This window comes from Scyliorhinus torazame, chromosome 22, assembly GCF_047496885.1.
Source record: "Scyliorhinus torazame isolate Kashiwa2021f chromosome 22, sScyTor2.1, whole genome shotgun sequence".
Lineage (NCBI taxonomy): Eukaryota > Metazoa > Chordata > Chondrichthyes > Carcharhiniformes > Scyliorhinidae > Scyliorhinus > Scyliorhinus torazame.
Window position 1 is genome coordinate 70881642 of NC_092728.1, and position 27930 is coordinate 70909571.

The following is a 27930-nucleotide window of genomic DNA, read 5'->3' on the forward strand; positions in this document are numbered from 1 at the left end:
TTTAAAAAAAACATCTAATTTTACCTGTGTTGTGACTCCGGGTCAAGTGGGGTTGGAACTGACCACACACCAGCCCAGGATGCTGGAACTAACTAATATACTATCCTGTAAAGTCAATGTTTGAAACTGAAAGGTATGTATTTGAATTCCATCGCAGTCTTTCATCCAATAATTATCATCTCCATCTGTTTAGCACAGGGTCACTGTCTGTGCGGAGTCTGCAGGAGGGGCTGTTTAGCACAGAGCTAAATCGCTGGCTTTGAAAGCAGACCAAGGCAGGCCAGCAGCACGGTTCAATTCCCGTAACAGCCTCCCCGAACAGGTGCCGGAATGTGGCAGCTAGGGGCTTTTCACAGTAACTTCATTTGAAGTCTACTTGTGACAATAAGCGATTTTCATTTTCATCTTTATTGTCACAAGTAGCCTTACATTAACACGGCAATGAAATTACTGTGAAAAGCCCCTAGTCACCACATTCCGGCGCCTGGTCGGGTACACAGAATTCAGAATGTCCAATTCACCTAACAGCACGTCTTTTGGGACTTGTGGGAGGAAACCGGAGCACCCGGAAGAAACCCACGCAGACACGGGGAGAACGTGCAGACTCCGCACACACAGTGACCCAAGCTAGAAATCGAACCTGGGAAGCTGTGAAGCAACAGTGCTAACCACTGTACTACCGTGCTGCCCATGATTTACTTATCTTAGATTTGCTTATCTTAGTTTGAATGGGTTCTGGATACTTGTCACAGATTGCTAGACACCAAATAATCAGAATCAAAGCTGCTTTAGCTCTCCATCATGGGGAGAAGTTGATGTGTTCAATTTCTAACTATTCTTATGGTATCTGGTGTTAAACATCAAGCACTTCCAGGTCAGGTATAGTTCAGTCAGACAATGAGCAAAGCCCGCGTTACTCTGTCCAAATGATCCTGATTTTAACCCATTCAATTATTATCCATGTAATAATACCAGGAGGTGCGGCGTGAAAGGCCAAACTGGTTTATTTTAAACTGAAAATAAAGCTGCTACCACAAGTCCCAGCCCCGGACGATCGGGAACTGCCGACCTGATCTGGGAGCTACATTTACAGGTCCCGCTTTGAGCTCCAGCTGGGAGGGCCTCTGCCTGCTCACCACGGGAACTAGTATTCTACAAAGCCTAAGGGGGAGATCAATCAGTGATCCCCTTGGTCCACAGAAGGGTTATCGCAATTACTTGCACAGTGTTAAAATTGGGCCAAATATACATATGAACTCCGATACACACCCTAACTGCTACAGAATGCATCCACATTGCTTCCTTTATTGAGCTTGTCAAACGAATACAAAGTCCAGGAAGAATTGAAGACTAAATTGGGAGCATTTATTATTCAGGAGTGGATCAAGGTGATCTAAACTTCAGGGAATATAATGACAGAAGTTTTGCCTTGCAGTTCATTGGCCTAGGGTCAAGCATAGTTGCCAGGTTTTACAGGGTAATGCTCAGGTTTATTGGCACCATCTATGAGAGTAATGGCTGCTTTATCTCTCCTGTTCTGTGGTTCCTCATCGAGAACTATAATGCATAAATAGGAAAATAGTCATTTGGCAGCACTCACTGTCTAATAACTTACCTGTATGGTAACTATTCGGGGTAGTGGCTGGCGGGTGTTGGCTCCTCCTTCAATGGCAATGCCCAGAGTGGGTGCACTTTTATGGACTCTCACCAACACTGAGGTTGGCTCCAATAAGCCAGGCTGTGACAGGGATCAAAAATGCAACAGTTAGTAAAATGATCATCTGTAATTCAGCCAATTCTGCTTTCCTATGCTCTCAGCTAATATCAAAAGGCAACATGAACTGAAAATAAATTGTGGACTGGGTTTGGTTGTTGTGTAAGGTGCCTAAGGTGAGTGTTCGGACTAACAAGGTCACCTCGGAGTACTTTAGGTTGCAGCGGTGGGATGATGCAGAGGTGCCCGCTCTCCCCTGGTGATTGAGCCATCGGCAGTTTGGGTCTCATAGAATTTACAGTGCAGAAGGAGGCCATTCGGCCCATCAAGTCTGCACTGGCTCTTGGAAAGAGCACCCTACCCAAGGTCAACACCTCCACCCTATCCCCATAACCCAGTAACCCCACCCAACACTAAGGGCAATTTTGGACACTAAGGGCAATTTATCATGGCCAATCCACCTAACCTGCACATCTTTGGACTGTGGGAGGAAACCTGAGCACCCGGAGGAAACCCACGCACACACGGGGAGGATGTGCAGACTCTGCACAGACAGTGACCCAAGCCGGAATCGAACCTGGGACCCTGGAGCTGTGAAGCAATTGTGCGATCCACAATGCTACCGTGCTGCCCTGTCTCGAGGGGTGGAGGACTATTGAGAGGGATGGGGGTGGGGACGGTGGAGCACCGATGTTCTTTGTACATGGACGATCTCCTGCTGTATATTTTGGACCCGTTCAGGAGCTTTGACAGGATCATGGGGATTTGGGGGCCTTTCGACCTCTTTTCGGGATAAAATCTCAACATGGGAAAAAGTGAGATATTCCCAATTAATTCCCGGGACAGGGGAGGAGTTTGGGGAGGCTGCTGCTTTAGTTGGTAGGGCCGAGTTTTCGTTACCTTGGGTACAAGTGGCGCTGAGTTGGGCCCAGCTGCATAAGTTGAATTATGTACGTTTGGTGGAGGGAATGAAGGCGGACATTCGGAGGTGGGATGTGCTGATATTGTCATTGGCTGGTCGGGTCCTGACGGTAAAGAAAATGGTGTTGGCAAAGTTTTTGTTTGTGTTTGAGAACCTCTGAAAACCTTTGATTTTTGGGCGGAGAATGGGATGATTTTGAGGTTCGTGAGGGAGGGTAAGGCTTTGCGAGCTAGGAGGGTATTCTTGGAGAGGGATCGGTGGGGGCATGGTTGGGGGGGGGCGCGGTTAGCGTTGCCGAACTTGCCAAATTGGGCAGCAAACATTGCAATGATTAGGAAATGGGCGGGGGGGAGAATGGTCGGTGTGGGCACGGCTGGAGGTGGCCTCGTGTAAAAGGACCAGTTTGAGGGCACCTTTGCTGCCGCCCCTTCCGTTCTCGCCAGCTAGATACTCCACAAGCCCAGTGGTGGTATCAGCATTAAGGGCGTGACAGTCATAGGTTTGCAACGGTGGGGTTGGATGTGAGGTTCTGAGAGTTTCAGCAAGTGGGGATTAGATACTTTGGGGATTTATTTGTTTGAGGGAAGTTTGCAGGCCTGGAGGAGCTGGAGGGGACAGATCAGTTTCCGAAGGGGAATGGGTTCAGGTATCTGTGGGTTAGGGACTTCATGAGGAAGGAGGTACCTTTGTTTCCGACGCTGCCACCCCCGGTGATGTCGGGCAAACTCCTGGTCTGAGGTGGAAATAGGGGAGGGCAAGCTCTCAGATATGTATGGGGAGCTATTGAAGAGAGAGAGAGTGTCCCAGTGGAGGAAGTTACGCGCAAGTGGGAGTAAGAGCTGGGTGCGCCGCTGGGGGCTGGCATATAGAGTGAGGCTTTACAGAGGGGTAATGTGTCCTCGTTGTGCACACAACTAAGTCTCATCCAGTTTAACATGGTACACGGGGCCCACATGACAGTGTCCAGGATGAGTCGGTTCTTTCCAGGAGTGGAGGATAGGGAGGCTGGCGAACCATGTCCATATGTTTTGGGCATGTCCGAGGTTGAGGGAGTTTTGGACAGGATTTGCAGATATAATGTTCAAGGTTTTGGGGGGAAACGGCGCAGTGTCAGAGGATCCAGGAGTGCAGGTGGGGAGAGAGATCGATGTATTGGAATCACTGATAGCCCGGAGAAGGTTTTTGTTGTGTTGGTGGGACTTGGAGCTGCCTAGAGTAGGGATATGGGTCAGCAATTCAGGGTTCCTGAACTTAGGGAAAATCAAGTTTGCAGAGGAGGGGTTCATCTCTAGGTGGAAGCTGTTCACTGACTTCTTTAAGGAGCATTGAATCGTCAGCGGGGTGCGGGGGGGGCTTTTCCTATTTGGGCTTGGGGGTGTGGGTTAAAAGTTTTAAAAATGTGTGGGGGGGGGTGCACCGGGGTGGCAGCGGGTAGAGTGGGGTGGGGGTGGGGGGTGGGGGGGGGGGGGGCGAAGATTTTTTTTAAAAATAATTTTTTTATTCGCCTCCTTTTTCACATTTTCTCCCACATTTACATCCATCAACAATAAACAATAGTCAGCAAGATATATCAATCCCCATAATAACAACGATCCCATCTACCCACCGACCCCCAAACCTCAACCCGCATGTTTACATAAACAAATGACAAAAAGGAATCAGGGATTACCCGTAGTCACCCTTAATCTTACACAGCTCCCCCCCCCCACCCCCCCAAGTCTCCAGCTCCTCCCGTCCACTGCCTCTTGTAAAACTCCTCCCCCCAACTTTCCACCCCGGCTAGACCACTCGGACCCTGTTCTGCCAGGCTCCGATGGCCGCAGCCCCTCCCCCCACCTCACTCCCGTTCACTGGCCGGCTTAAACCGGCCAGCGTGGAGGCCCCCGCCCGGGTCCCTTTCCCCCTTGCCCGGCCCTAGGAAAGCCCAAAGATCCCCTGTTAGCACACAAACCCCACATATCCACCTACACCCCAAAGAGCCCTCATTTCGAGTGAAAGTCCCGTCCCTTCCCTTGTCCAAATATATACCACATTGGCTCCTTTAGCCTCTACACCCGCGCGCAGTGATACAAAAAAGAAGAAAATACAGTCATGAGGTTACATCTGCACATGGCCATTCCTCAATTTGTCAGTTCTGCCACAGTCCTTCTGCTTTCGCAAACTCCTCCGCTGCTTCCGCCGTTCCAAAATAAAAGTCCCTGAGCTTGTAAGTCACCCTCAGCTTCGCTGGATATACAGTGCCGCACCACACCTTGCTAATGTACAGTGCCCTCTTCACCAGGCTGAAGGCAGCCCGCCTCCTCGCCAGCTCCACCGTAAAGTCCTGGTATACACGTATACCAGCTCCAGCCCACTGCACCACCCGCTTCTGCTTAGCCCAGCTCAGGACCTTCTCCTTCACACTGTACCTACGGAAGCACAGAGTCACTGCCCTTGGCGGCTCACTCGCCTTTGGTACAGGCCTCCACGACCGATGAGCCCAATCCAGTTCATATCGGGAGGGATCCTCCCCCTCCCCCAATAGTTTTGCCAGCATCGAAGCAAAATACTCAGTCGGCTTCGGTCCTTCTACTCTTTCGGGCAGCCCCACAATCCTCAAATTCTGTCGCCTGGCTCTGTTTTCCAGGTCTTCCATTTTTCCTCGTAGATCCTTGTTAATGTCCATCACCTTCCGCATCTCCTTCCCCATCGAGGCAAGTTGATCACCGTGCTGCAATAACGTCTCCTCCACTTCCTTCAGCGCCTCCCCTTGCTCTCGCACCTCCGCCACTGCGCTCGCCACCTCCGTCCTCACCGGGGAAACCGCCTCCTCCACCAGCACACTCAAAACCTCCCTCATCTCCTTCCTCACCGTCTCCATGCATTTTGCAATCTGCGCCAACTGCTTTTGGGGCGAAGATTGTTGACGGGTGTGTAAGGATGTATTGGCTTTTTTGTTGTTGCTGCGGCTGTTTTTTGTGTTTTTATCTTTCATACATATGTATTTGAAGACGTCTCCAATAAAATGTTTCTCAGAAAAAAAATTCTGAAAAGAAATACTTCCCCATCTTTTATGAAAGCGACAACTTTTGATAGGCTTCAACTCCACAAGTGTCAGCCTTCCTCTCGTAATCTGCCAGTGAGCATCAGCAGAGCTTTAAACAGCAATAAGATCCTCATCAACCAAGCCTGGCCCATCCATACAAACGTCCCACAGAGAGGAATTGTTTTTTACTTGCCACGGTCTGGTGAACTGACTCAGTCAAGGTGACCTGATTCAGCATGAGTGGGCGATCAGGCCTACACGATGATTGGAATCCAAATACGGACGACAAGCAGGCCCTCGATGCAGGCTGCAGCTAGCTGCCAATTCAGTTAACTGAAATAAAGAGTGGCAGCATTTTGAGTTGCCCTCTCCCCAACCTTCCAAACTTTTGAGTAAAAAATATACTCAGCGGTCAAATCACCATTGTGGAGGGACTCAACTCCTGCCTGTAGTGCCGGCCTCCTGGTCTGCCATAGGAAGCCACCTCCAAGCAGCTACACTGTTTCCCAAAGCCATCGGCTGGGAAAGGTCCAGCCATTTCTGACACTAGGCCTGAATAGTTCTTTAAAAAAGCTGGAGTGGCTACACCTAGAGAGACGGGTTAAAAATGATAACCCAAATTTACAAGAGAAGAAGACTTGTTGCAGTGATGGTGTTGGTTTTGTGCTCAGCTTGAAGGCAGGTCTTTGGCTTTTTATCCTGAGCTGTTTTCTTTGCAGCTTTTGTCTTTGGTGGTTTGTTGTTCCCTTCCATTCTCAGGTTGGGGAAGGATGCCCAAGTCTACCTCAGCTGGAACAGGAATCAAATCCAGTGCTGTTGGCATTATTCTGAACTACATGCAAGCAATCTGGAGGACTTGTGGCTCAGTGAGTGGCGTTCCTGCCTCTGAGCCAGTAGCTCCATGTTCGGGTCCCACCCTGGGACTTGATGGCCAAGGAAGGTGCCTTAAGAATGCGGCTAAGCAGATTGAGTACCTCTGACCTGCTCTTGTAGCCACAGTATTTCTATGTTTGGTCCAGTTCCATTTCTGGTCAATGGTAACCCCCACCTCAGTACTTCGATAATTGGGATTCAGTGTTTGTAATGCGACTGTTTCAAGGGGAGATAGATTTGCTTTTGTTGGAGGTGATCATTGCTTGGTGTTTGCGTGGCATGCATGTAACTTGCCACTTGTCAGCCCAAGCCTGAATATTGTCCAAGTCTTGCTTCATATGTACTTGGTCAAAATGTAGCTTTGAAGTGAAGTGCAGTTACTCTCACCTCAGGCCGGAGTACAACATGGACAGTAAATCCCGCGAGAGGCCTCTCACTGGATTTACCTGGCTCAACACACCTCGCAGGATCTAACAAGTTCTTGCAAGATGTCGTGATCTAGATCCCACCCACGATGGGCAGGATCCAGACCACCTAATCTGCATATTAAAGTGCTGCAGTAAGGTGCGGGATCTAACTCCCATGCCCCGGAGACCCCAAGCAAGTGGCAGTATTGGCCTCCAAAAATGGGGGCCAAGCATACCAGGTCATGGGGGGGGGGTCACCCAGGGGATCAGGGGCCCTTGGGTGGCTGGGCTCTGGGCAGGGTCGTACCATGGCACCCTGATGCCAACTTGATAGTGCCACCTGCTCACCTTGGTAGTACCACCTGGATACCCAATGCCAGGGTGCCCAGGTGGCATTTTGCTTGTACTGGGGATTGGGCCTGGGTGTGCCCCACCCTGATGACCCCCTTAAAGTTGAGTTGGGAGGTCTGGGGGTTGTGTTGGGGGAGGGGGGGGGGGGAGTCTTGAGACAATCTCTTCCTGCACTGAGGAGCTCCAATCCTCAGGAAACAGGACCCGAAATAAATCCGAGCCCCGTTAGATATCGCTTGGCTGGCTAAATGCGCTTGACACGGGATTCTGTTTCATTTCTGTTGAGTCGCGCCCATAGTGTTTTACAGCACAGAAAGAGGCTCTTCATCCCATTGTGTCTGCGCCGGCCATCAAGCACCAATCTATTCTAATCTTATTTTCCAGCACTTGGCCCATAGCCTTATATGCTATGGAGTTTCAAATGTTCACCTAAATACTTCTTAACTGTTGTGAGGGTTCCCGTCTCTACCATCCTTTCAGGCAGTGAATTCCAGACTCCCACCACCCTCTGGGTGAAAAAAACATTTCCCTCACCTGTCCTCTAAACCTCCTGCCTTAAATCTTAAATCTATGCCCCTGGTTACTGAAAGGGGAAATGATTCTTCCTGTCTGCCTAATGCCCCTCATAATCTTATACATCTCAATCAGCTTTCCCCCCCACCCCTCAGCCTTCTCTGCCCTGAGGAAAACAACGCCAGTCTAACCAGCCTCTCTTGACAAATGAAATGCCCCAGCACAGGCAACATTCATCGAATCTCCTCTGCACCCTCTCTAGTGAAATCACTTCCTTCCTACAATGTGCTGACCAGAGCTGTACACAGTACTCCTGCTGTGGCCTAACCAGCATCTTACACAGCTCCAACATAACCTCCGTGCTCTTAAAGTCTATGCCTTGGCTAATAAAGGAAAGTATCCCATATGCCTTCTTGGCCACCTTATCTATGTGTTGCTAAATTTAGGATGGTTGGAGTAGTGTTCACAAAGACAACAAAATAGCTTTAAATTGAACAAAATATACGTTTATTAACACTACTAATTTGGATTCGACACTTACTCTTAGATAATACACAGTTGATAATAAACATATAATCTACGCTCTTCTACTACTAATCTCTACACTATAACATTAACTGTGATTTGCTCTCACTCACACTATTTTACCTTCAGTCTGTTCCCCAGTCTTCTCCTCAACCTCTCACCCGCAAGGCTTAGCATCAATGTCTTATATACTTGTACACCTAGCTCCCTCTAGTGGTTGAGTTAGACATTTCATTAACCCTTGCAGTTCTTACATTTATGACAGTGTCACATCTATCTATTCTGCTATCTTCAAGATCTATGCACATTCACACCAAGATCCCTCTGATCCTCTGCACTTCAATGCCTTGTTACTTTAAAACACTGACTGCCCCATAGTTGCAAAGCGGCTGCACATCGCTTTGTCTCCCAATCAACGTAACTGTGGTGCAAACATTTGCTGCAAACACTAAATTATGCACCTGCGTTGCTTATATGCCGCTGCCGCTGACAATACAGCCGCCATTACTTTGCACCAGCTTAAAGATCCACCCTGACAATTCAACCATTAATGATTAAAGATAATTTAGAGCAAGGGAAATCCAATAACTCAGTCGTTTCTCTGAGCATAAAGAGCGATTGAATAGCAACAGAAAATGCTTTGTCAGCATAAACATATAGCCAGGACTGGTTGCGCGGTGTGTAGGGGCTTGAGGTTGCATCCTGAGGTCAGCTTTCAATAGTCTAATTGCGGGCTGCTTGATTCCTGTGCAAGTTATTTTTAATCACACTTCATTAATTCTGATAAAGTGTCATCTCAGTCGTTTTTCTCATCAATATGCCCAGCCTAATTTATAAATTCCGATGAAGCCGAGATCTGAACGCAAACAAGTTTTTAAAAAAGATGAAAAATAGCACCCACTAATTAGTCTAGAACGAAATATTCTAATTGGATTAGGATTATGCTGCGCCTGTCTATTGTCACAGGAGACATTTGGTTAAATCCTTCTCACAGCGTTACATAAATCTCAACCCGTTGCCAAGATATGACTGTTCAAAAGCTGTACACATCAAATATCACCATGGGCAGTTTGAAAAAACCTGTTAGGGGAGAGGTAGCCTACCAAACTGCCTCATATTTTTCAACTTGTTACACTTGTGATTCACAGCGAATTTACAGTGCATTCGGCCCATTGAGTCTGTACCTGCCCTTGGAAAGAGCACCCTACTTAAGCCCACGCCGCCACCCTGTCCCCGTAACCGTGTAACCCCACCTAACCTTTTGGACACTAAGGGGCAATTTAGCATGGCCAATCCACCTAACCTGCACACCTTTGGACTGTGGGGGGAAACCAGAGCAGCACCCGGAGGAAACCCACGCAGACATGGGGAGAAAGTGCAAACTCCACGCAGACAGTCACCCGAGGCAGGAATTGAACCCAGGTCCCTGGAGCTGTGAGGCAGCAGTGCTAACCACTGTGCCACAGTGCCACCCCGTGATGCCAGTTTTACTTTGGTTTCGATCTCATGAAGAAAGCTGTGGCGTCATCGGACCTTGCGGACAATGTATCGGAATCTAAAAACAAGAGGAAGCCACTTGGCCAGTCGAACCTGTTCTGCCAAACGGCCATCCACAATAGTGCATGGAGATGATTAAAATAATGAAGGTCGTTGACAGGTTGGACAAGGTTATGAGTCATCTACAACAGAACAGAACAGAATCTTAATAGTCAAAGCTCAGCTGGTAAAACCAAATCACGTGAAAGCTGTGAAATGCCCTGCTCCAGAAGCTTGCAGATGCATAACTGAGGAATTTAAAGAAATGTGGAAATATTTCAAAATGTCTTCATTAGGTTGGGGTTGGTTTCCTTACAGCAGAAAAAGCCAAGGGGGAGCATGATCGAGGTGTACAAACCTGTGAGGGACAGATAGAGCAGGTAGGAATAAACCATTCCCCTTAGTAGATGGGTCAATAACCAGCGTCAGAGAGGTTTTAAAGGATGCTATACAAAATTCTGACCTGGAAAATAAGTTTATTCAGGCTAGTTGAAAGAATGAACAGAAAATGAGGGGTTGTGAGCCCATGATTTTCCTGAGAGGTGCCTCATTTCACGCATTGTTTATTATTGGGTGGACTCAAATTGGGAATTATCTCAAGGAGAAGACCAGGGAACTGCAATTAAACAGATCAAGCTGTCATCTCCAGGAAACATAACCCAGGTTAAGCTCATCTTTCATCATACACCTCAGTGCCTCCAACCAAGATATTATCTTGATTAATTGTTATCAGTTTCTCCCCAAGGCTGATCTTCACTCTGAAGATTTCCAAGTTGCGCCTCTATGATTTAAATCCGGTAATTCTACTCCCAGTAACCACGATGAAAACTTGTTAGATGTGTTAAATCTGGCAGCAACTTCCCCGCAACCAAAATTCGGTAGCTCTGGTGAGTTTACATTGGGTTACCAATGGTTTTAGCGGGACCCGTGCTTCTGAAATTAGGAGCACAAAGACACATCCACAACTAAACAACATAAAAGGGTTTGCTTTTCCTCGGCACAGTGACACAGTTGCACAGTGGTTAGCACTGCGGTCTCAGGTTCAATTCCAGCTTGGGTGACTGTCCGTGTGGAGTTTGCACTTCCTCCCCGTGTCGGTGTGGATTTCCTCTGGGTTCCCCGATTACTTTCAACAGTCCAAAGTTGTGCACGTTTGGTGGATTGGCCATGCTAAATTGCCCCTTAGTGTCCAAAGGCTGGCTTACTGGGTTACGGGGATAGGGTGAGGGCGTCAGAGAGTTGGTGCAGGCCTGATGGGCTGAATGGCATCCTTCTGCACTGTAGAGATTCTAACTCTCGACCGGCCTCCTGGGGACAGCCTGTCAATTGACATTTTGTGCAGCATTCCTCTTTCTGTTGCTGTAATATGCCCTTGAATATTTCAATGGAAGGACCTCTTTGCAGGTATGTCAATAGTTGTAGGAGACCATTAAAGACCACCAGTAAACAAGGGCACAAACAGCAATGGTAGTTTTCCTGCTCTGCAAGAAAAGATCATCAACATCTCGGCTATTAACTCGGGGAGTCTCCGCTTTCATCAGCGATTTAGCTACCTTATGTTATAATATGGTCCGCCAGCAATTAACCAAATTTATTTTGATTCAAACCATTGTATGAACCATTGGAACGCTAAGTAAAGGTTGATCAAAAGAGCTCTTCTGAAGGAGATAGGATGCTGCACGGGAGACAGTCCATCCCATATTATGGTGGGTGAAAGGGTTGATTGAACAGGATTTATTATGTAAGTAGTGTGCCATAATGAAAAGTGAAATGACGAAGAAAATCACTAATGCGATTAAAAGTGCCTGAAAGTGATTTAAAGTCAGGCGAAAGCAGCCCAGGAGAGCATGAAATATGAAATTAATTATAGTTGACAATTAGTGGGGGGGTAATGAGATATGAGCAAGCTGCACAGAGCTGGCGGGCTTTGTCATCACTTACAGCTCAATTACAACAATTTCAACTTGTACGAATAATGTACAGAAATTGTTCCCAGGTTTTAGGACAATCATTTGTCATTAAGGACTAAGAAATAGTTTGCATCATTTTGGGGCATCTGATCTGCAGAGAGCTAATAGCCACTAACCCACAGAGTAAAGCAGCCCACACTCAAGTGAAAAGGTCTGGGGAGTTCAGGGTGCTGAGCATCGGTTCCCACTGACAAGAACAGGGCTCAGTGATAGGAGCCTACGCATGTTGATGCATCAGCCCTTTCGATCCAGGAGGTGAAGGAGAGTTGACTGGGCTTCGGAGAGTGATGGGAGTGGGAGCAGGGTGCTTAGAGAAAGGGCCCGGAGAGGGAGATCAGAGGATTGCCTGGAGGTCAGAGTTGGAAATGAGGTTGGAATCTTGAGACCAGGAACTTTGGTCATTAAGTTGAGTATTAGCCCATTTTTTATTTTCTGCGGCTTTGCACTGGCTTTCCCAGGAGTGGCCTCAAACTCAAACCAAGATGGCGAGAGGGAGCAGAATCAAGCACTTGACTCCATATTTACAATTGATCATAGTCTAATCCATTGAATCCCCACAGAATCCCTACAGTGCAGAAGGAGGCTATTCAACCCATCAAGTCTGCACCGACCCTCTGAAGGAGCACCCTACCTCAACCCCCCCCCCCCCCCCACTCCCCACCCCCGGCCATATTCCCCTGTAACCCCACCTAACCTGCACATCTTTGGTCATCAAAGGGCAATTTAGCATGGCCAATTCACCTAAACTGCACATCTTTGGACAGTAGGAGGAACCCAGAACACCCGGAGGAAACCCATGCAGACACGGGGAGAGCATGTAAACTCCACATAGACAGTCACCCAAGGTCTGAATCAAACCCGGGTCCTTGGCGCTGTGAGGCAATGGTTCTGACTACTGTGTCACTGTGCCGCCCCTAAAGTCGGCTTCTGATGTTTATAATGGATGCCTCTGGTTTGGCCCATCCCAAAATGACATTCAGCACTACCCTCACCAGAATTGTGCACTTGGAGCATGACACCATTTTGGATACAAAGTCACACCTGTAGTTCTGAAAACCCAGGTGTGATGAAGCCAAATTTTTTGCCCCAAATGTTCTTTTGGTTTACAGGTTCTGACAGGTGAGTTCTCATGTGTTCTTTACAAACACAGAGGTGGCGGAGGCAGTGAACCAATATTTTCTCTCTGTCTTCACAGTAGAAGATAATAAAACATTTTCACTAACTGCAGTTAATGCAGAGGAACTTGTTGCGATAACCATCACTAAGGAGAAGGTATTGAATAAACTAATGGGTTTAAAGGCAGCTAAGTCTCTGGGCCTGCACCCTAGGGTATTAAAGGAGGTTAGCAGCTAGATGGTGGATGTGTTGGGTGTTGGTTAAGTTATTTCAAAATTCCCTGGATTCTGGAAAGGTCCCGGTGGATTGGAAACATGCTAATGAGACGACCCCTAATCAAAAAGGGAGAGAGGCAAAAAGAAGGAAACTAGACCGGTTAGCTTGACCTCTATGGTGGGGAAGTTGCTGGAATCAATCATTGAGGGGGAGATGACTGAACATTTGGAAAGACAAAGTTCTATCCACCATTATCAGCTTGGCTTTATGAAGGGTAAGTCATGCTTGACAAACTTGCTTGAGTTCTTTGAGCACAAAACCAGGAGGGTGGATAATGGGGGCCCTGTGAATGTGATATATCTAGACTTCCAGAAGGCATTTGACAAGGTGCTGCATAAAAGACTGACCAAAAGGTGAGGTTGCGGGGGGATTGGGGGTAGGGTACTAGATTGGATGGAGGATTGGCTGACTGATAAAGCAGGGAGTCGGGATAAATGGGTCCTTCTCTGGTTGGTGAACTGTAGTGGGGTGCCAGCTGTTAGTCCTCGGACCTCAACTGTTTGCAATCTATATAAACGATCTGAAAACAGGGACAGGGTGTAACATATCAACATTTGCAGATGATACTAAAATAGGTGGGAAAGCAGGCAGTAAAGGGAAGATAAAGAGTTTACATACGGATATTGATAGGCTAGGCGAACAAGCCAACATTTGGCAGATGGAGTTTAATGTGGCTGAAAAAATAGAAAGGCAAATTATTATCGAAATGGAAAGCAGATTCAAAATGCATCCGGGCAGAGGGATTTGAGTATATTTGTTCATGAATGGGCGAAAGTTGGTATGCAGATGCAGCATGAAATTAAAAAGGAAATGGAATTTTAGCATTTATTGCAAAAGGACTGGAATATAATAGTAGAGAAGTGTTGTTGCAATTATATAGAGTGTTGGTGAGACCACATCGAGAATATTGTGTCCAGTTTTGGTCTTCTTATTCGGTGAAGGATGTGGTGGCACTGGAGACAGTTCAGAGGAGGTTCATCAGATTGATTCCAGGGATGAAAGGGTTGATGTATGAGGAGAGATTAAACAGTTTGGGTTTATACTTGCTGGAGTTCAGAATAACGAGAGAGGATCGGATCAAGGTATGTAAAATACTAAAAGGGGTTGATAAAGTAAAGGTAGACCAAATGTTCCGCCTTGTGGGGCAATCTAGATCAAGAGGTCACAGATAAAGGTTGAGAGGCGGTTGATTTAAAACTGAGATGAGGAGGAACTACTTCTCGCAGAGGGTGATGAACTTGGGGAACTTGCTGCCCCATAGTGTGATGGAGTCTGAGTCATTAAATGGTTTCAAGAAGGAGATAGATATATTTCAGATTATAAAAAATGGGTTAAAGGGATTTGGGGAACAGGTAGGAAGGTGGTTTTGAGACCAAGAAGAGAGAAGCCATGATCTGATCGAATGGAGGAGCAGGCTCGAAGGGCTGAATTGTCTACTTCTGCTCCTAATTCTGAAATTTCTAAACACAATAATCATCCTATTACTATGACCATTTTCCCAATCTTTTGGCAGTTTGCACTCATATCATGCATTGTATTTCCATTCTACAGACGGAACTCTTTACTGTTTTAATAGCTCTGGTGCTCACTCCCCACAGCTAGGAAGCACTCATCATGCCTCAGTACCCTACCTCTTATTGGACCCTTTCATCTGGCAATTCAGTCATTGAGGCCGAAATCCTGCTCCTCAAATAATTCCCAATTATGTTTCTACATTATAGTCTATTTTATCTCATCCTATAACTGCAAAGCATCATTAGCTTTGCCAGATTGAGCTTTTTGGACAGCTAACGTGAATTTAACGGATTGCTTAAATTTCAATTCTTCACAATTCATTGAAACTTTGTGATCTACGCTGAACTGTGTGCTTCATACTGCAATGTTAAAAGACACTCCATTGACTAGGGTGTTCAGGTACACAGTTTCGGATATTTTGCACCCTTGTTCGCTGCAGATCTTCCCGTTGGCAAGGTTTAAAAACTAAACCAGGTGAAAAGAACCCGCCATTTGCGCACAGGTAACTACAGCACCTGGGGAGAGAGGGAAATGTCCGGGCTGGACCCTGGCACAGCCCTGGCACTGACCCCTGGCACCCTTGCACTGCCCTCAGTCAATGCCGGGGGCATGATCTGGGGAGCCCCATGAGGTCACTCTTTGCGTGTGGGGGGTCCTTGTGTTCATGAGAGGTATTTCCCATGAGGTGGTGGAGTACCCCTGGAAGGTGGAGGGGGTTCCCCATGTGTGTGTGCGGGTGACATTGCTGACTCTTTTAGAACCCGCAGTGACAGTGTGACAGCATGGGACACGTCCCCAGGGTTTCTTTCCTCTCAGTGCTGGACAATGTGGCAAGAAAGGCCGACTGCAGCCTGGTCCTGCACCTCGAAGAACGGAAAATTTTGCGCATTGCTCACATTGCTCTCATTTAACTTCTAGTGCCCAGACTGAGAGTATCAGAGGACAGTATCATAGAATCCCTAGAGTGCAGAAAGAGGCCATTTGGCCCATCGAATCTGCACCGACACTTTGAAGGACCACCCTTCCTAGGCCCAACCCCAACTTGCCATGAAGCATTCTCAAAATAATATGGAGCAATACAATTGTTTTGAACATTCCTGTGCTCCTTTATTGTCAAATTGGATTCTGAACTTCACACAATAAAATTAATTTATTGCAGCCCCATTTCTCGTCAACATTCTCTCTCTTTTCTGCTGTCAAATGTTTGGGGAAGGTTGACCAGTCATTGGGAATCATTTCAGATGAATGTACCCCCACTCTGTGGGTTAGTGAGTGAACTGAACTACCCCGGGAAACTCTGTTAAAGGCAAATTTGGACTGTGAAAGGTTATTCTTCAGAGGAAGAGCAGCATATCCACGGGACACTGTTATGTATTTTATATATCTCACAGCAATGCAGAGATGACAGTAATTTCTAAGTGGGCAACAAGTTTATTTGTAAAAGTATTAAAATATCTCTGCAATCACAAAACATCGGCATACACGCTTACAGGTCAGCTTCTAGTTGTTTCTGTGGTGTCTGTTTACCTTGCTCTGAATCCACACCCAGGTTTGACTAATCAAGCATTGTGAGCATAGATCAGTTAGCAGGCTCACAATCCAACACAGAACAACAAAACAATTGAACAGTACAGACCGGCAGCAAAGACTTTAAGGTACATAACAAGGACTCACTTCATCCAAGACCTGATCATATTTACGAAAAGGCAGTTTCTGTTATGTTAGTTGGTAATAGATGCAAAATGGAAGTTCCTCATTTGGCTCTAATATTTTGAATTGCATTTGGGTAAATATTTCAATTACACTGGGAAGATGGGCGTTTGAAGGGTGAAAGCTTTCAAATACCAATTTCATATAAAGGTATTAATATCTTTGTCAAATGATATTTGTAGGCCATTCCTTTTTAAAATAATGTGGTTTGGGTCAGAATTTGGGAGAGATCCATGAGTGGATTGTAATTTGGAGAGGGAGTTGCAAATTATACATTGTAGTGAGGTGAGTTGGAATTTGGAAATTGGTTGCGGGAAACAGCATCAGGCTGGAATGTTTAAGAAGTATTAAGATGAGCACTTAAAACGCCATAGCACACAAGGCTACGGACCAAGTTCTGGAAAATGGGATTAGAATAGATAGGTGCTTGATGGTCTGTGCAGGCACGATGGGCCTCTTTCTGTGCTGTAAAACTCTATGGCTTTACTTACCAAGGGAGGAAAGCAGTTAAACAGGGTCCTCCTGACCCACCTGCTCTACAGAAAGGCATTTATGAGATGGATCCGGCCTTCTCACATCCCTTCAACTGTGGGTTTCCCGAGGGAAACCTGGCGCTAGGAGTAGTAGTCCTGAAAAACTGGATTCTTATAGTCTTATTAAAATATGTTCACAGGGCAGCACGGTGGCGCAGTGGTTTAGTACTGCTGCCTCACGGCGCCGAGGTCCCAGGTTCGATCCCGGTTCTGGGTCACAGTCCGTGTGGAGTTTGCACATTCTCCCCGTGTCTGCATGGGTTTCACCCCCACAACCCAAAGATGTGCAAGGTAGGTGGATTGGCCACGCTAAATTGCCCCTTAATTGGAAAACAATTAATTGGGTACTCTAAATTAAAAAAAAAAAAAATATGTTCACAATGATCCTGCAAGGTGAAAGCAGGTTAGCCGTCCGCTCCTCCTTAAAAATCTTAAGTGGATGTGTCGGGGGCTGGTCCAGAAAGCAATTACCCAGACTGTCCAAAATTCAGAAGAAACATGGAGTCAATCTGTGCAATGTGATTTTTGGAGTTAGAATCACAGAATCATTGAACTCCTACAGTGCAGAAGGAGGCCATTCAACACATTGAGTCTGCACCGACTATCAGAGACTCCACCCATGCCCACGTCTCTGTCCATCCCGCCCTATCCCGATAACCTGCACATCCCTGGCCATGGCTAATCCACCTAACTCGCATATCTTTGGAATGCGGGAAGGAACCGCAACACCTGCAGGAGATCCCACACAGACAGTGACCTCAAGGCTAGAATTGAACCCAGGTCTCTGGTGCTGTGAGGCAGCAGTGCTAACCACTGTGCAGCCATGCTACCCCTAGTAGTGTAGTAGTACATTTTGTAGATTATGCATTGTGGTTGAGGTCTGCATGGACTCCAAAGAAATGTATCCTTTAAAAAAAAATGTATTCCTCACTCCAAGTATGAGATATGTGACAAAATACTTTTTCACACAATGAGTGGTTCGCGTCTGCAACCCACTGTCTGAGGGTGTGCTGGAGGCAGGTTCAATAGAGATATTCATGAGGGAATTAGGCGACTGTTTGAAAGTATCTGCAGGGTGCCAGAGGGAAGGTGGGAGAATGGCACTCGGTGAAATGCTTGTTCGGAGAGCCAGGGCAGACACGAATGGCCCCTTCTTTGTGCGCTACAACATTTCTGTGATGACGTGACGTTTCTCCCTCCTCCTTCTGAAAGCATTGTGGGCATCCTATTCTAGAGCCACTGATTGATCTTTTACCCAGGTGTCTAACGTTTAGGTATGAGATTTGACACGGAGCGGCAACATGTCAACCAACCACAGAAAGGTTGGAGCCGCAAAGCCAACATCTAAATACACATATTTAAAAACAGGAGTCCTTGGCTTGTGATGAGGAGCAAAAATCTGGGCCTAATCTCCATTCCTGGGGGGTATGAGGAGAAGGGAAAAAGGTGGAGGCAGGCTTGGGGTGACAGGGGGGTGGAGGGTTTGGTTGGTGGGGGGGGAAGATGGGGAGGATGTAGCGTTAGTTTTGTTACCTGCTGCTGAGATTTGGCTTGTGTATTTTTGTATATATGAAAAAAACCCAGCTGAGGTTAGCTAATTCAACACAGGTCAGTGGCCAAATCAAGGGCTTTCTTGATCTCGAAGGTTAATCTCCTCACAGGATAAACTCACTATTGAGGAATGATTATTATAATTCTCCTTTTCTATCACATTATGCTATTTTGAAATATTGTAGTAAGCGATTTTAATTTTAGAAGTTCCCAGGCAATTCAATAATACTATTAAGAAAAGATGTGTCTGAAAGAAAAGAGGAAAAAATTAATGTGACCAGTGGAATTCATTTTCTGTTACCTCAGGGAATCATCTAATGGATGTTTATCACCGCTCTAGTTGCACCAGGGTCAAATAAATAAATAGACACCGCTTGCATCCTCAGTTACACAAGCGACATCACAGGCAAAATGTTTTCTACCTTCCTGAAGCTAGAAACACGTTATATAGAACTGCCTTCCTTGCTATTTTGCAAGTGCTGTATCCAGAATGCATCAGCCTCACAAAATTGCGTCTCTGAAATTACCTCATAAGCATTTGAACACTTAATGTGAAATTTGTCTCTCCACAATTTTTGCACAGCCATTAACACATTTAAAATAAATGAATAAATGCTTTTGATAAAAGAATGGATGTGTTTAATGTTTGTACACCCTTTATTATAGCATCAGAGTGTACTATGTTAAAATTATAGTACTTAAGGACTTTGTGACATTGCATTGTGAGGTATCACATAAATGTAAATGTTCCAATTTTTACTGCGCATTTCTCTGTGCTGATTGTTTTAATTAAATCGATGAACTCACCAAGGTTCCTCAGGCAGCACCTTCCAAACCCACGACCACTATCATTTAGAAGCTAGGACAAGGGCAGCAGATAACCTGGGAACACCACCACCTGGAGGTTCCCCTCCAAGTTACTCACCATCCTGATTTTGAAATATATCGCCATTCCTTCACTGTCGCTGGGTCAAAATCCTGGAATTCCCAATCTAACAGAATGTGGATGTACACCTGCACCTCAGGGACTGCAGCAGTTAAAGAAGGCAGCTCACCACCACCCTCTCAAGGGCAACTAAGGATGGGCAATAAATGCCAGCGAAACCCAACATCCCGTAAAATCTTCCATTCAGGAACAAATAAGCATTGAAGCTCACTTAAGTAAAAGTAGAACATGCCGGAGGAGCTCACTTACTGGTTTTGAAACAGCCTCTGGTTTGGCTTCATTCCCAGGCGAGTCCTTGTTGACTTTGCCCTTTGCAGGAACGGGACTGCTGTCTTTGCTGTTGCCACCCACTTCACCAACATCAACCCCACTGTCCTCGCTGAGAGTCTGCCCACTGTCAGAAAACTGGGAGAGGGCTGAAGCTGGTGGGAACAGTGGCATAATTTCTGTTATTGATAGAAAATAGATTCTGCTCAATCGCTAGTTGCATGAGTAAAAGTTTTGAACAACACATCAACTTACAAACATCAATACTATTAGTCTAACCACAGATGACTACTCATGTGTTCCACATTGGCCTTGGAATGATTTTCATGCAGGGAAGCAGATTGGGCAATCTTTAAATTGGCTAGCCGTTCATGAAATTATAGCGTACACTGCTCTCGTCTCCTTAATTCTTTCTCTACCTCCTGTTTCATCTCATCATGGCCACTGTACAAAAAAATGTAGCTACAACTAATAGGACAGTGTATTGTATTAATGAAATCAATCAGCATAAATCATGAAATAGCATTTTGGTACAATACAGGACATTGATCAGGATGCATCTGGAGTACTGAGCCCAGTTTTGGTAACCGCTCCCCCCCCTGCCCCATGTTGAGTGGAAAAGGTCCAGAGGAGGGCTACAAGAATGATTCATACCTCTACTATACCTCTTTCGACCCCTCGATTGTCCCTAAATTATCAGGCTACTTGCCTAACATCCACTTTTTGGATGAGCAGGGATTTCCTCCAATTAAATATAGGGAACACTGGGGTCATTGGGCACGATTGAACGGGTCAAAAACAGAGTCCCGTTTCGGGCCTGTTGCGTGTTATGTGTGCTAATTTGTCTGTTGGTCTGTCTATCATGATGTGTGTGTTTGAATATCATGACACTTCCTAACACCAAGGTCCTTCCACCCATTGCTGTGGTGTTCCGCTGACCTATCTCACAACTGACAGCCCTCCTGTAACGAATTAAAACTAGCAGAAATGCAAACTGAACCGTTTAAACTGTGGTTACAGAATCAAATCTATCGATAATACAGATTCTAAAAATGAATCGAATGATCAGAATCTTGCATATGTTGGCACCCAATTAATTTTGATATCCTTCTCCTGATTTTCAAGTTCCTCCATGATCTTGCACCTCGTTTGGTCTGTAACCTCCTCCAGCCCACTACACTCCAAGATGTCTGTGACCTTCTATTTCTGGTCTCTTGAGTATCCCCGATTTTATTCACTCCGCCACTGGTGGCCATGCCTCCAGTTGCCCAGGCTTATAGTTCTGGAATCCTCTCCTAAAATCGCTCCATTTCTCTTCCTTCCTTTAGGATCTGACTCTTTCACCAAACATTTGGCTGCCTGCTCGGATATCTCATGGGGTTAAGTATTAAACTTTGCCCTAGATCTCTCCTGCAAAGCACCCTTGCACATTTTATAATGCTAAAGCCACAAAATTAATACAAGTTGTTGCTAAAGAGCCTTAGCTAATCGGATAGGCCCAAGGACCTTCATCGTCATGGTGTGTGGGACAGGCTCGACAGACAAGCTTGTCCTTTTTTAAGGTGAAATGAATGAATGAAAATCGCTTATTGTCACAAGTAGGCTACAAATGAAGTTACTGTGAAAAGCCCCTAGTCGCCACATTCCGGCGCCTGTTCGGGGAGGCTGTTACGGGAATCGAACCGTGCTGCTTGCCTGCCTTGGTCTGCTTTCAAAGCCAGCGATTTAGCCCTGTGCTAAACAGTTGTAAGTTCGATATACTCCTAATTCCATTTTCAATTATCCTTAAAACAGAAGGAGTCGTCTAGTCTTGCTTGAAACCTTGCAAGTGCTCAGATAGGAAACTGCATTTGTGACAGAATGATGCAAGAGAATCACTAATCATGGTTTCTACTGCAAAAGTTGAATCAGCCAATTTTTTTTTTGGGGGGGGAGGGGGGGGGGCGGGGGGGGGGGGGGTACATGAGCCTAACTCAGTACAAACTCAAAGAAAGATCCAGTATTGCTTCTGGCATTCAAGAAGTGGCTGAGAAGTCCAGTTGGGAATTCATAAGATCTCCATGGGGATTGTCAGACCATTTTGACAGCCACTTTGTTTGTGTTCAATTCAACAGACTTGTGTCCGTACTCAATTTGACCCAAAACATCACATCCTGAGAACTGATACAGGTTAAAAACTATCAGTCAATGAGAAGAGCTGAACTTCATGACATCTTCAAAATGCACTTACGTCGAGACTGTGGTAAAGCCCGAATCTCGTTTACATCAGGTTCGCTGTTTGGCTGATGCACTTCTACCATTACAAAGTGCTGATTGGCTGCTGCTAATTGTGGATGAGGTTTGTCGGTCGACCCAGGAGGAAGGGGTGCCGGAAGATACGGAGGTGGAGGAGGAAGAGATGGTGATGCCGACTTGGAGGCATTGGGCGGCAGCTGTGTTGGAGACTTTACTCTGGGAAAGGGTCCGATGATATGCTGGTTGACACGCGAGAGCTGCGCTGCCACCTCGCTGCTCAGACTATGCGTTTTGAAGTTTTTACAGTGTGCCGTACAAACAGACTCATCTGACGAAACAACTGAGGCAGAGGCAAGAGAAGAACGGTCACTTGTGGCATCGGTGTCAATGTTTGTGGTGGTTAACGAGGGACTGTGAGGTGCTATGAAGAAAAGGCCTGAGTGCGACGATTCCGATGAGCTCTGTTTTGGTCTGTCTCTGATTGTCTTTTGATATGACGAGGCAGGACTGGTGGACTGTGATGGAGGACGAGTAAAGTTTGAAGGGTTGTCAGTGAATGATTGCAAATTATCCTAGGAAACAAACCAAAAGTAATTACATTTGTAACTCAATTATTTAAGATTGGGCACATCTTTTTATTTCATCTTCCAGTCTGTGGGCATTCTACAACTCTGCAATCAGCAACCTAGATTATAATGGAGCGAGTTGGACAGTTATAGTTCTCCCTCATCAACAAATACAGTAACCTCATTCAAGCCCCACAGCCAGGTCTGAACTGCTTAAACTTAACAAAATGGAGATGAACATAGGACTTAGGAGCAGGTGTATGCCATTTGGCCTTTCGAGCCTTCATTGCCATTCAGTGAGATCTTGATAGATCTGGTTGTGGTCTCAACACTTCTCAGAGAGAATCGTTACATGTGTTCATAACCAAGCCACCTGCCTAGAACCTGTCTGGGCTAAATATAAATATCTCAAAGTTCCAGGAGTCATTATGTGAATGGGATTTGATGGCTCCAGCAATAAGATAGCATCAACACAAGTAATAGACTAAATGGCCTCTTTCTGCACTGTCATGTTTATGGCTGCAGAAGGTAGTGCAGATTGGATGGATTTGTTTATTGTCACGTGTACCAAGGTACAGTGAAAAGTATTTTTCTGCGAGCAGCTCAACAGATCATTAAGTACATGAAAAGAAAAGGAAATAAAAGAAAATACATAATAGGGCAACACAAGGTACACAATGTGTGGCAGTCTGTGTCGAGGTATTACGGTACCTGGTAATGCTGGAACACCATTGGTAGATATTGTATGTTTCCTATTGGTCAAGCTGTATGGTAGCTCCGCCCTCCAAGGCGGAGTATAAGAGCCCGTGCCGCCCCAGCAGCCTTCTTTCTGTACCTGAGCTGCTGGGGGAAACATCTAGCTTATTAAAGCCTTCAGTTGGACTACAACCTCGCTTTAGTGGTCATTGATCGTGCACCAATTTAATAAGCTAGATTTAAAAGAATGGCGCTCCGAATCAAGCCGGAGTGTCTGCAACTCAGCCCCTACGCGGCGAACTCAGCGGCAACCTTCAAGCACTGGCTGGCGTGTTTTAAAGGATATCACGGAACGGCCGAAAACACATCCACGGGAGAACAGAAATTGCAAGTCCTGCACTCGAGAGTGAGCCCAGAAATCTACACCCTCATCGAGGACGCGGACGACTTCGATGCAGCAATGGAGCTGCTAAAAGGACATTATATTCGCCCGGTAAACCAGGTCTACGCCCGACATCTGCTAGCGACGAGGCGACAAATCCCTGGGGAATCGCTGGAAGAATTCTACCGTGCGCTCCTGGTGTTGGGGAGAAACTGCAGCTGCCCGCAAGTTTCGACGAGCGACCACACAGAACTCTTGATCCAGGACGCTTTCGTGGAAGGTATGCTGTCCTCCCAAATTCGCCAGTGATTGCTGGAAAAAGACACCCTAGGCCACAAGGAGGCACGAGCCCTTGCAGGCTCCCTGGACGTGGCCTCCCGAAACGCCCGCGCTTATGTTCCCGACTGCGCAGCAGCCCCCTGGGCAGCATGGAACCCCTCCGCAGCCGACCCCGAGACATCTCCCATCCCCCCACAAGCTTGTGCTGCAAGGCGGTCTGGCAACCCCGGGGGCCCCGCTGCTACTTTTGTGGGCAGGCCAAGCACACCCGGCAGCGCTGCCCGGCCCGCACATCCACCTGCAAGAGATGCGGTAAAAAGGGCCACTTTGTGGTGGTATGCCAGGCCCGTGCGGTCGCCGCGGTCTCCTGTGGCGAATGCGGACCGCCACCACAAACCTCGCCACGGTCCCCGTGCGGCCAACGGGCGCCACCATCTTCCTCCCCCAGGGCCATGTGTGGCCCCCGGGTGCCGCCATTTTGTCCCGCGGACGCCACGTTCGATGGATGGGCGCCACCATTTTGTGCGCCCCCAGCCATGTGCGACAAATGGGAGCCGCCATCTTGCATGGACTCCCAGGACCCCAGCTCGACTGACCACACACCGCCCGAAGAGAACACTCAACTGCTGCGATTAGCCTCGGTGACCCTGGACCAGTCCCTGCCTCAAACAGTCTCAACTGCTACAACAACAGTACTAATCAACGGGCATGAGACGTACTGCTTAATCGACTCTGGGAGCACGGAGAGCTTCATACACCCCGACATGGTAAGACGCTGTTCTCTCCCCGTCCACCCAGTTAATCAAAAAATCTCCCTGGCCTCCGGTTCCCACTCAGTAGAGATAAAGGGGTTTTGTGTAGCAAACCTGACGGTCCAGGGAAGTGAGTTTAAAAATTACCAGCTCTACGTCCTTCCCCACTCTGCGTGGCCACACTCCTAGGTTCAGACTTCCAGCGTAATCTCCAAAGTATAACTTTTAAATTCGGCGGCCCTATACCCCCCTCACTGTCTGCGGCCTCGCGACCCTCAAGGTCGATCTACCTTCCCTGTTTGCGAACCTCAGCCCGGATTGCAAACCTGTCGCCACCAGGAGCAGAGGTTACAGTGCCCAGGATCGGATCTTTATTAGGCCAGAGGTCCAAAGGCTACTGAGGGAAGGAGTCATTGAAGCTAGCAACAGTCTCTGGAGAGCTCAAGTACTGGTTGTAAAGACCGGGGAGAAGCATAGGATGGTCATCGGCTACAGTCAGACCATCAACAGGTTTACGCAGCTGGACGCGTACCCTCTCCCCCGCATATCCGACCTGGTAAACAGGATCACGCATTACAAGGTCTTCTCTATGGTGGATCTTAAGTCCGCCTACCACCAGCTCCTCATCTGCACTAGTGACCGCAAGGCAGATGGGCGGCTCTACCACTTCTTAAGGGTTCCCTTCGGTGTCACTAACGGGGTCTCGGTCTTCCAGCGCGAGATGGACTGAATGGTCGACCGGTACGGTTTACGGGCAACATTCCCGAATCTCGATAATGTCACCATCTGCGGCCATGACCAGCAGGACCACGACACCAACTTCCGAAAATTCCTCCAGACCGCAAAGATCCTTAACCTTACGTATAACAAGGATAAATGCGTGTTTAGCACCGACCGCCTAGCCATCTTCGGCGACGTAGTGCGAAATGGAGTTATAGGCCCCGACCTTGAATGCATGCGCCCCCTTATGGAGTTCCCCCTCCCTCACTGCTCCAAGGCCCTGAAGCGCTGTCTAGGGTTTTTCTCTTACAATGCCCAGTGGGTCCCCAACTATGCAGACAAGGCCCGTCCCCTGATCCAATCCTCAGTTTGTCCCTGCCAGGCCTTCAGCTGCATCAAAGCAGACATTGCAAAGGCCACGATGCACGCCATCGACGAGTCCCTCCCCTTCCAGGTCGCGAGCGACGCGTTTGACGTAGCTCTGGCAGCCACCCTCAACCAAGCGGGCAGACCCGTGGCCTTCTTCTCACGTACCCTCCATGCTTTCATGCTCGATAATGCACAGTGGGGCAAGATAAAAAACGATAAGATCTTGCGGTGGAGGATCAAACTCTCCACCTACAACTACGAGATCTTGTATCGTCCCGGGAAGCTAAACGAACGCACAAGTGGACCGCCTCCGAGTCCTCCACGAAGACCTCTGCCAACCGAGGCTCACTCACTTTTTCCACTTTATCAAGACCCGCAACCTGCCCTACTCCATCGAGGAGGTCAGGACAGCCGCCAGGAATTGCCAAATCTGCGCAGCGTGCAAGCAGCACTTCTACCGGCCAGAGAAAGCGCACCTGATAAAGGCTTCCCGTCCCTTTGAACGCCTCAGCATGGACTTCAAAGGCCCCCTCCCCTCCACCGACCGCAACACGTACTTCCTGAAGGGCTTTTGGGGTATAAGAGCCCGTTCTGCCCCAGCAGCCTTCTTTCTGTACCTGAGCTGCTGGGGGAAACACCTAGCTTATTAAAGCCTTCAGTTGGACTACAACCTCGCTTTAGTGGTCATTGATCGTGCATCACAATGTAACTAGATAACACCAGCATCGGGTGAAGCATACAGGGGTGTAGTGTTAATCAGGTCAGTCCATTAGAGAGTCATTTAGGAGTCTGGTAACAGTGGGGAAGAAGCTATTTTTGAGTCTATTCGTACGCGTTTTCAAAATTTTGTATCTCCTGCCCGATGGGAGAAGTTGGAAGAGTGAGTAGGCCATGTGGGAGGGGTCTTTGATTATGCTGCCCGCTTTCCCCAGGCAGCGGGAGGTGTAGATGGAGTTAATGGATGGGAGGCAGGTTCGTGTGATGGACTGGGTGGTAGTCACGACTCTCTGAAGTTTCTTGGTCCGAGCAGTTGCCATACCAGGCTGTGATGCAGCCAGATAGGATGCTTTCTATGGTGCATCTGTGAAAGTTGGTAAGAGTTAATGTGGACATGCCGAATTTCCTTAGTTTCCTGAGGAGGTATAGGCGCTGTTGTGCTTTTTGGTGGTAGCATTGACGTGGGTGGACCAGGACAGATTTTTGGAGATGTGCACCCCTAGGAATTTGAAACTGCTAACCATCTCCACCTCAGCCCCGTTAATGCTGACAGGGGTGTGTACATGATATACCATCAATAACACACGAGTGATGAACGTAACTGAGGCTTTAATACACTAAACAGCAAGCGTCCTACCTCTGGACCCGAACTGGGTCGGAGGCGGAGACTTGCCACCTTTATACATAAGTCCGAAGGGAGGAGCCACAGGCGGAGCCAGCCTGGACAAGCCCAGGCATGCACAATACAATACAATGCCATACAATGCAATACCGTGGTTAACCACATTCACCCCCTGTTTAAAAAAAGGTCCGGCGGGGGTGAGGTGGTCTTGAAGGTCAAGTCTGTCGGGGGCCTTTACCTTCCGCTGTGATCGCCTCAGTCCCGGCTGTGGTGTGCGCACCGGTGTCAAGACCTGCGCGTCCGGGAGCGTGATGTCTTCTTCTTCTTCACCCAGATGTTGAGTTGGCGAAGGGGGGTAAGGGGGCAGTATATGGGTGGAGGTGGTGGTGCTTGTCGCCGGTGGGCCTGCTGGTGTTAGTTCGTGAGGGAGGTGGGCAGGGTGGGGGAAGACGGTGTAAGGTGGGGGGTAGTGGTGATGGTCACTGGGGAACCTGCAGGTGCCAAATTCCGAAGGGAGACCGTGTCCTGCCGCCCGCCCTGGTGTGTTACGTAGGCATATTGTGGGTTTGCATGGAGGAGCAGGACCTTCTCGACGAGGGGGTCGGTTTTATGGCTCCTCACCTGCTTCCGGGAAAGGACGGGCCCTGGGACTGCCAGCCAGGACGGGAGCGAGACCCCGGAGGTGGATTTCCTGGGGAAGGCAAACATACAGTTGTGGTAGTCACCACTGTTGTATTATATTGTATATATGGGTATTACGGTAAGGCCCCTGTACGACAGATATGGGGGTAATCCCTGCCTGCTGGCTCCGCCCAGGAGGCGGAGTATAAATGTGTGTGCTA

General features: G+C 47.6%; 1 protein-coding gene across 3 annotated transcripts in view; it reads right to left on the minus strand.

Moving 5' to 3' along the window:
- The window catches only part of whrna (whirlin a), a 283777-nt gene that overhangs the window by 3486 nt on the left and 252361 nt on the right, over positions 1 to 27930 (minus strand). For 2 of the 3 annotated variants that reach the window (XM_072488313.1, XM_072488311.1), the window contains 3 exons: positions 21981 to 22557; positions 19733 to 19929; positions 1616 to 1738 (listed from right to left, as the gene is read on the minus strand). In XM_072488313.1, coding sequence (XP_072344414.1) covers positions 1616 to 1738; positions 19733 to 19929; positions 21981 to 22557 — 897 coding nt within the window. The remainder of the gene's footprint in view (positions 1 to 1615; positions 1739 to 19732; positions 19930 to 21980; positions 22558 to 27930) is intronic. The other variant, XM_072488312.1, reaches the window with a different exon arrangement.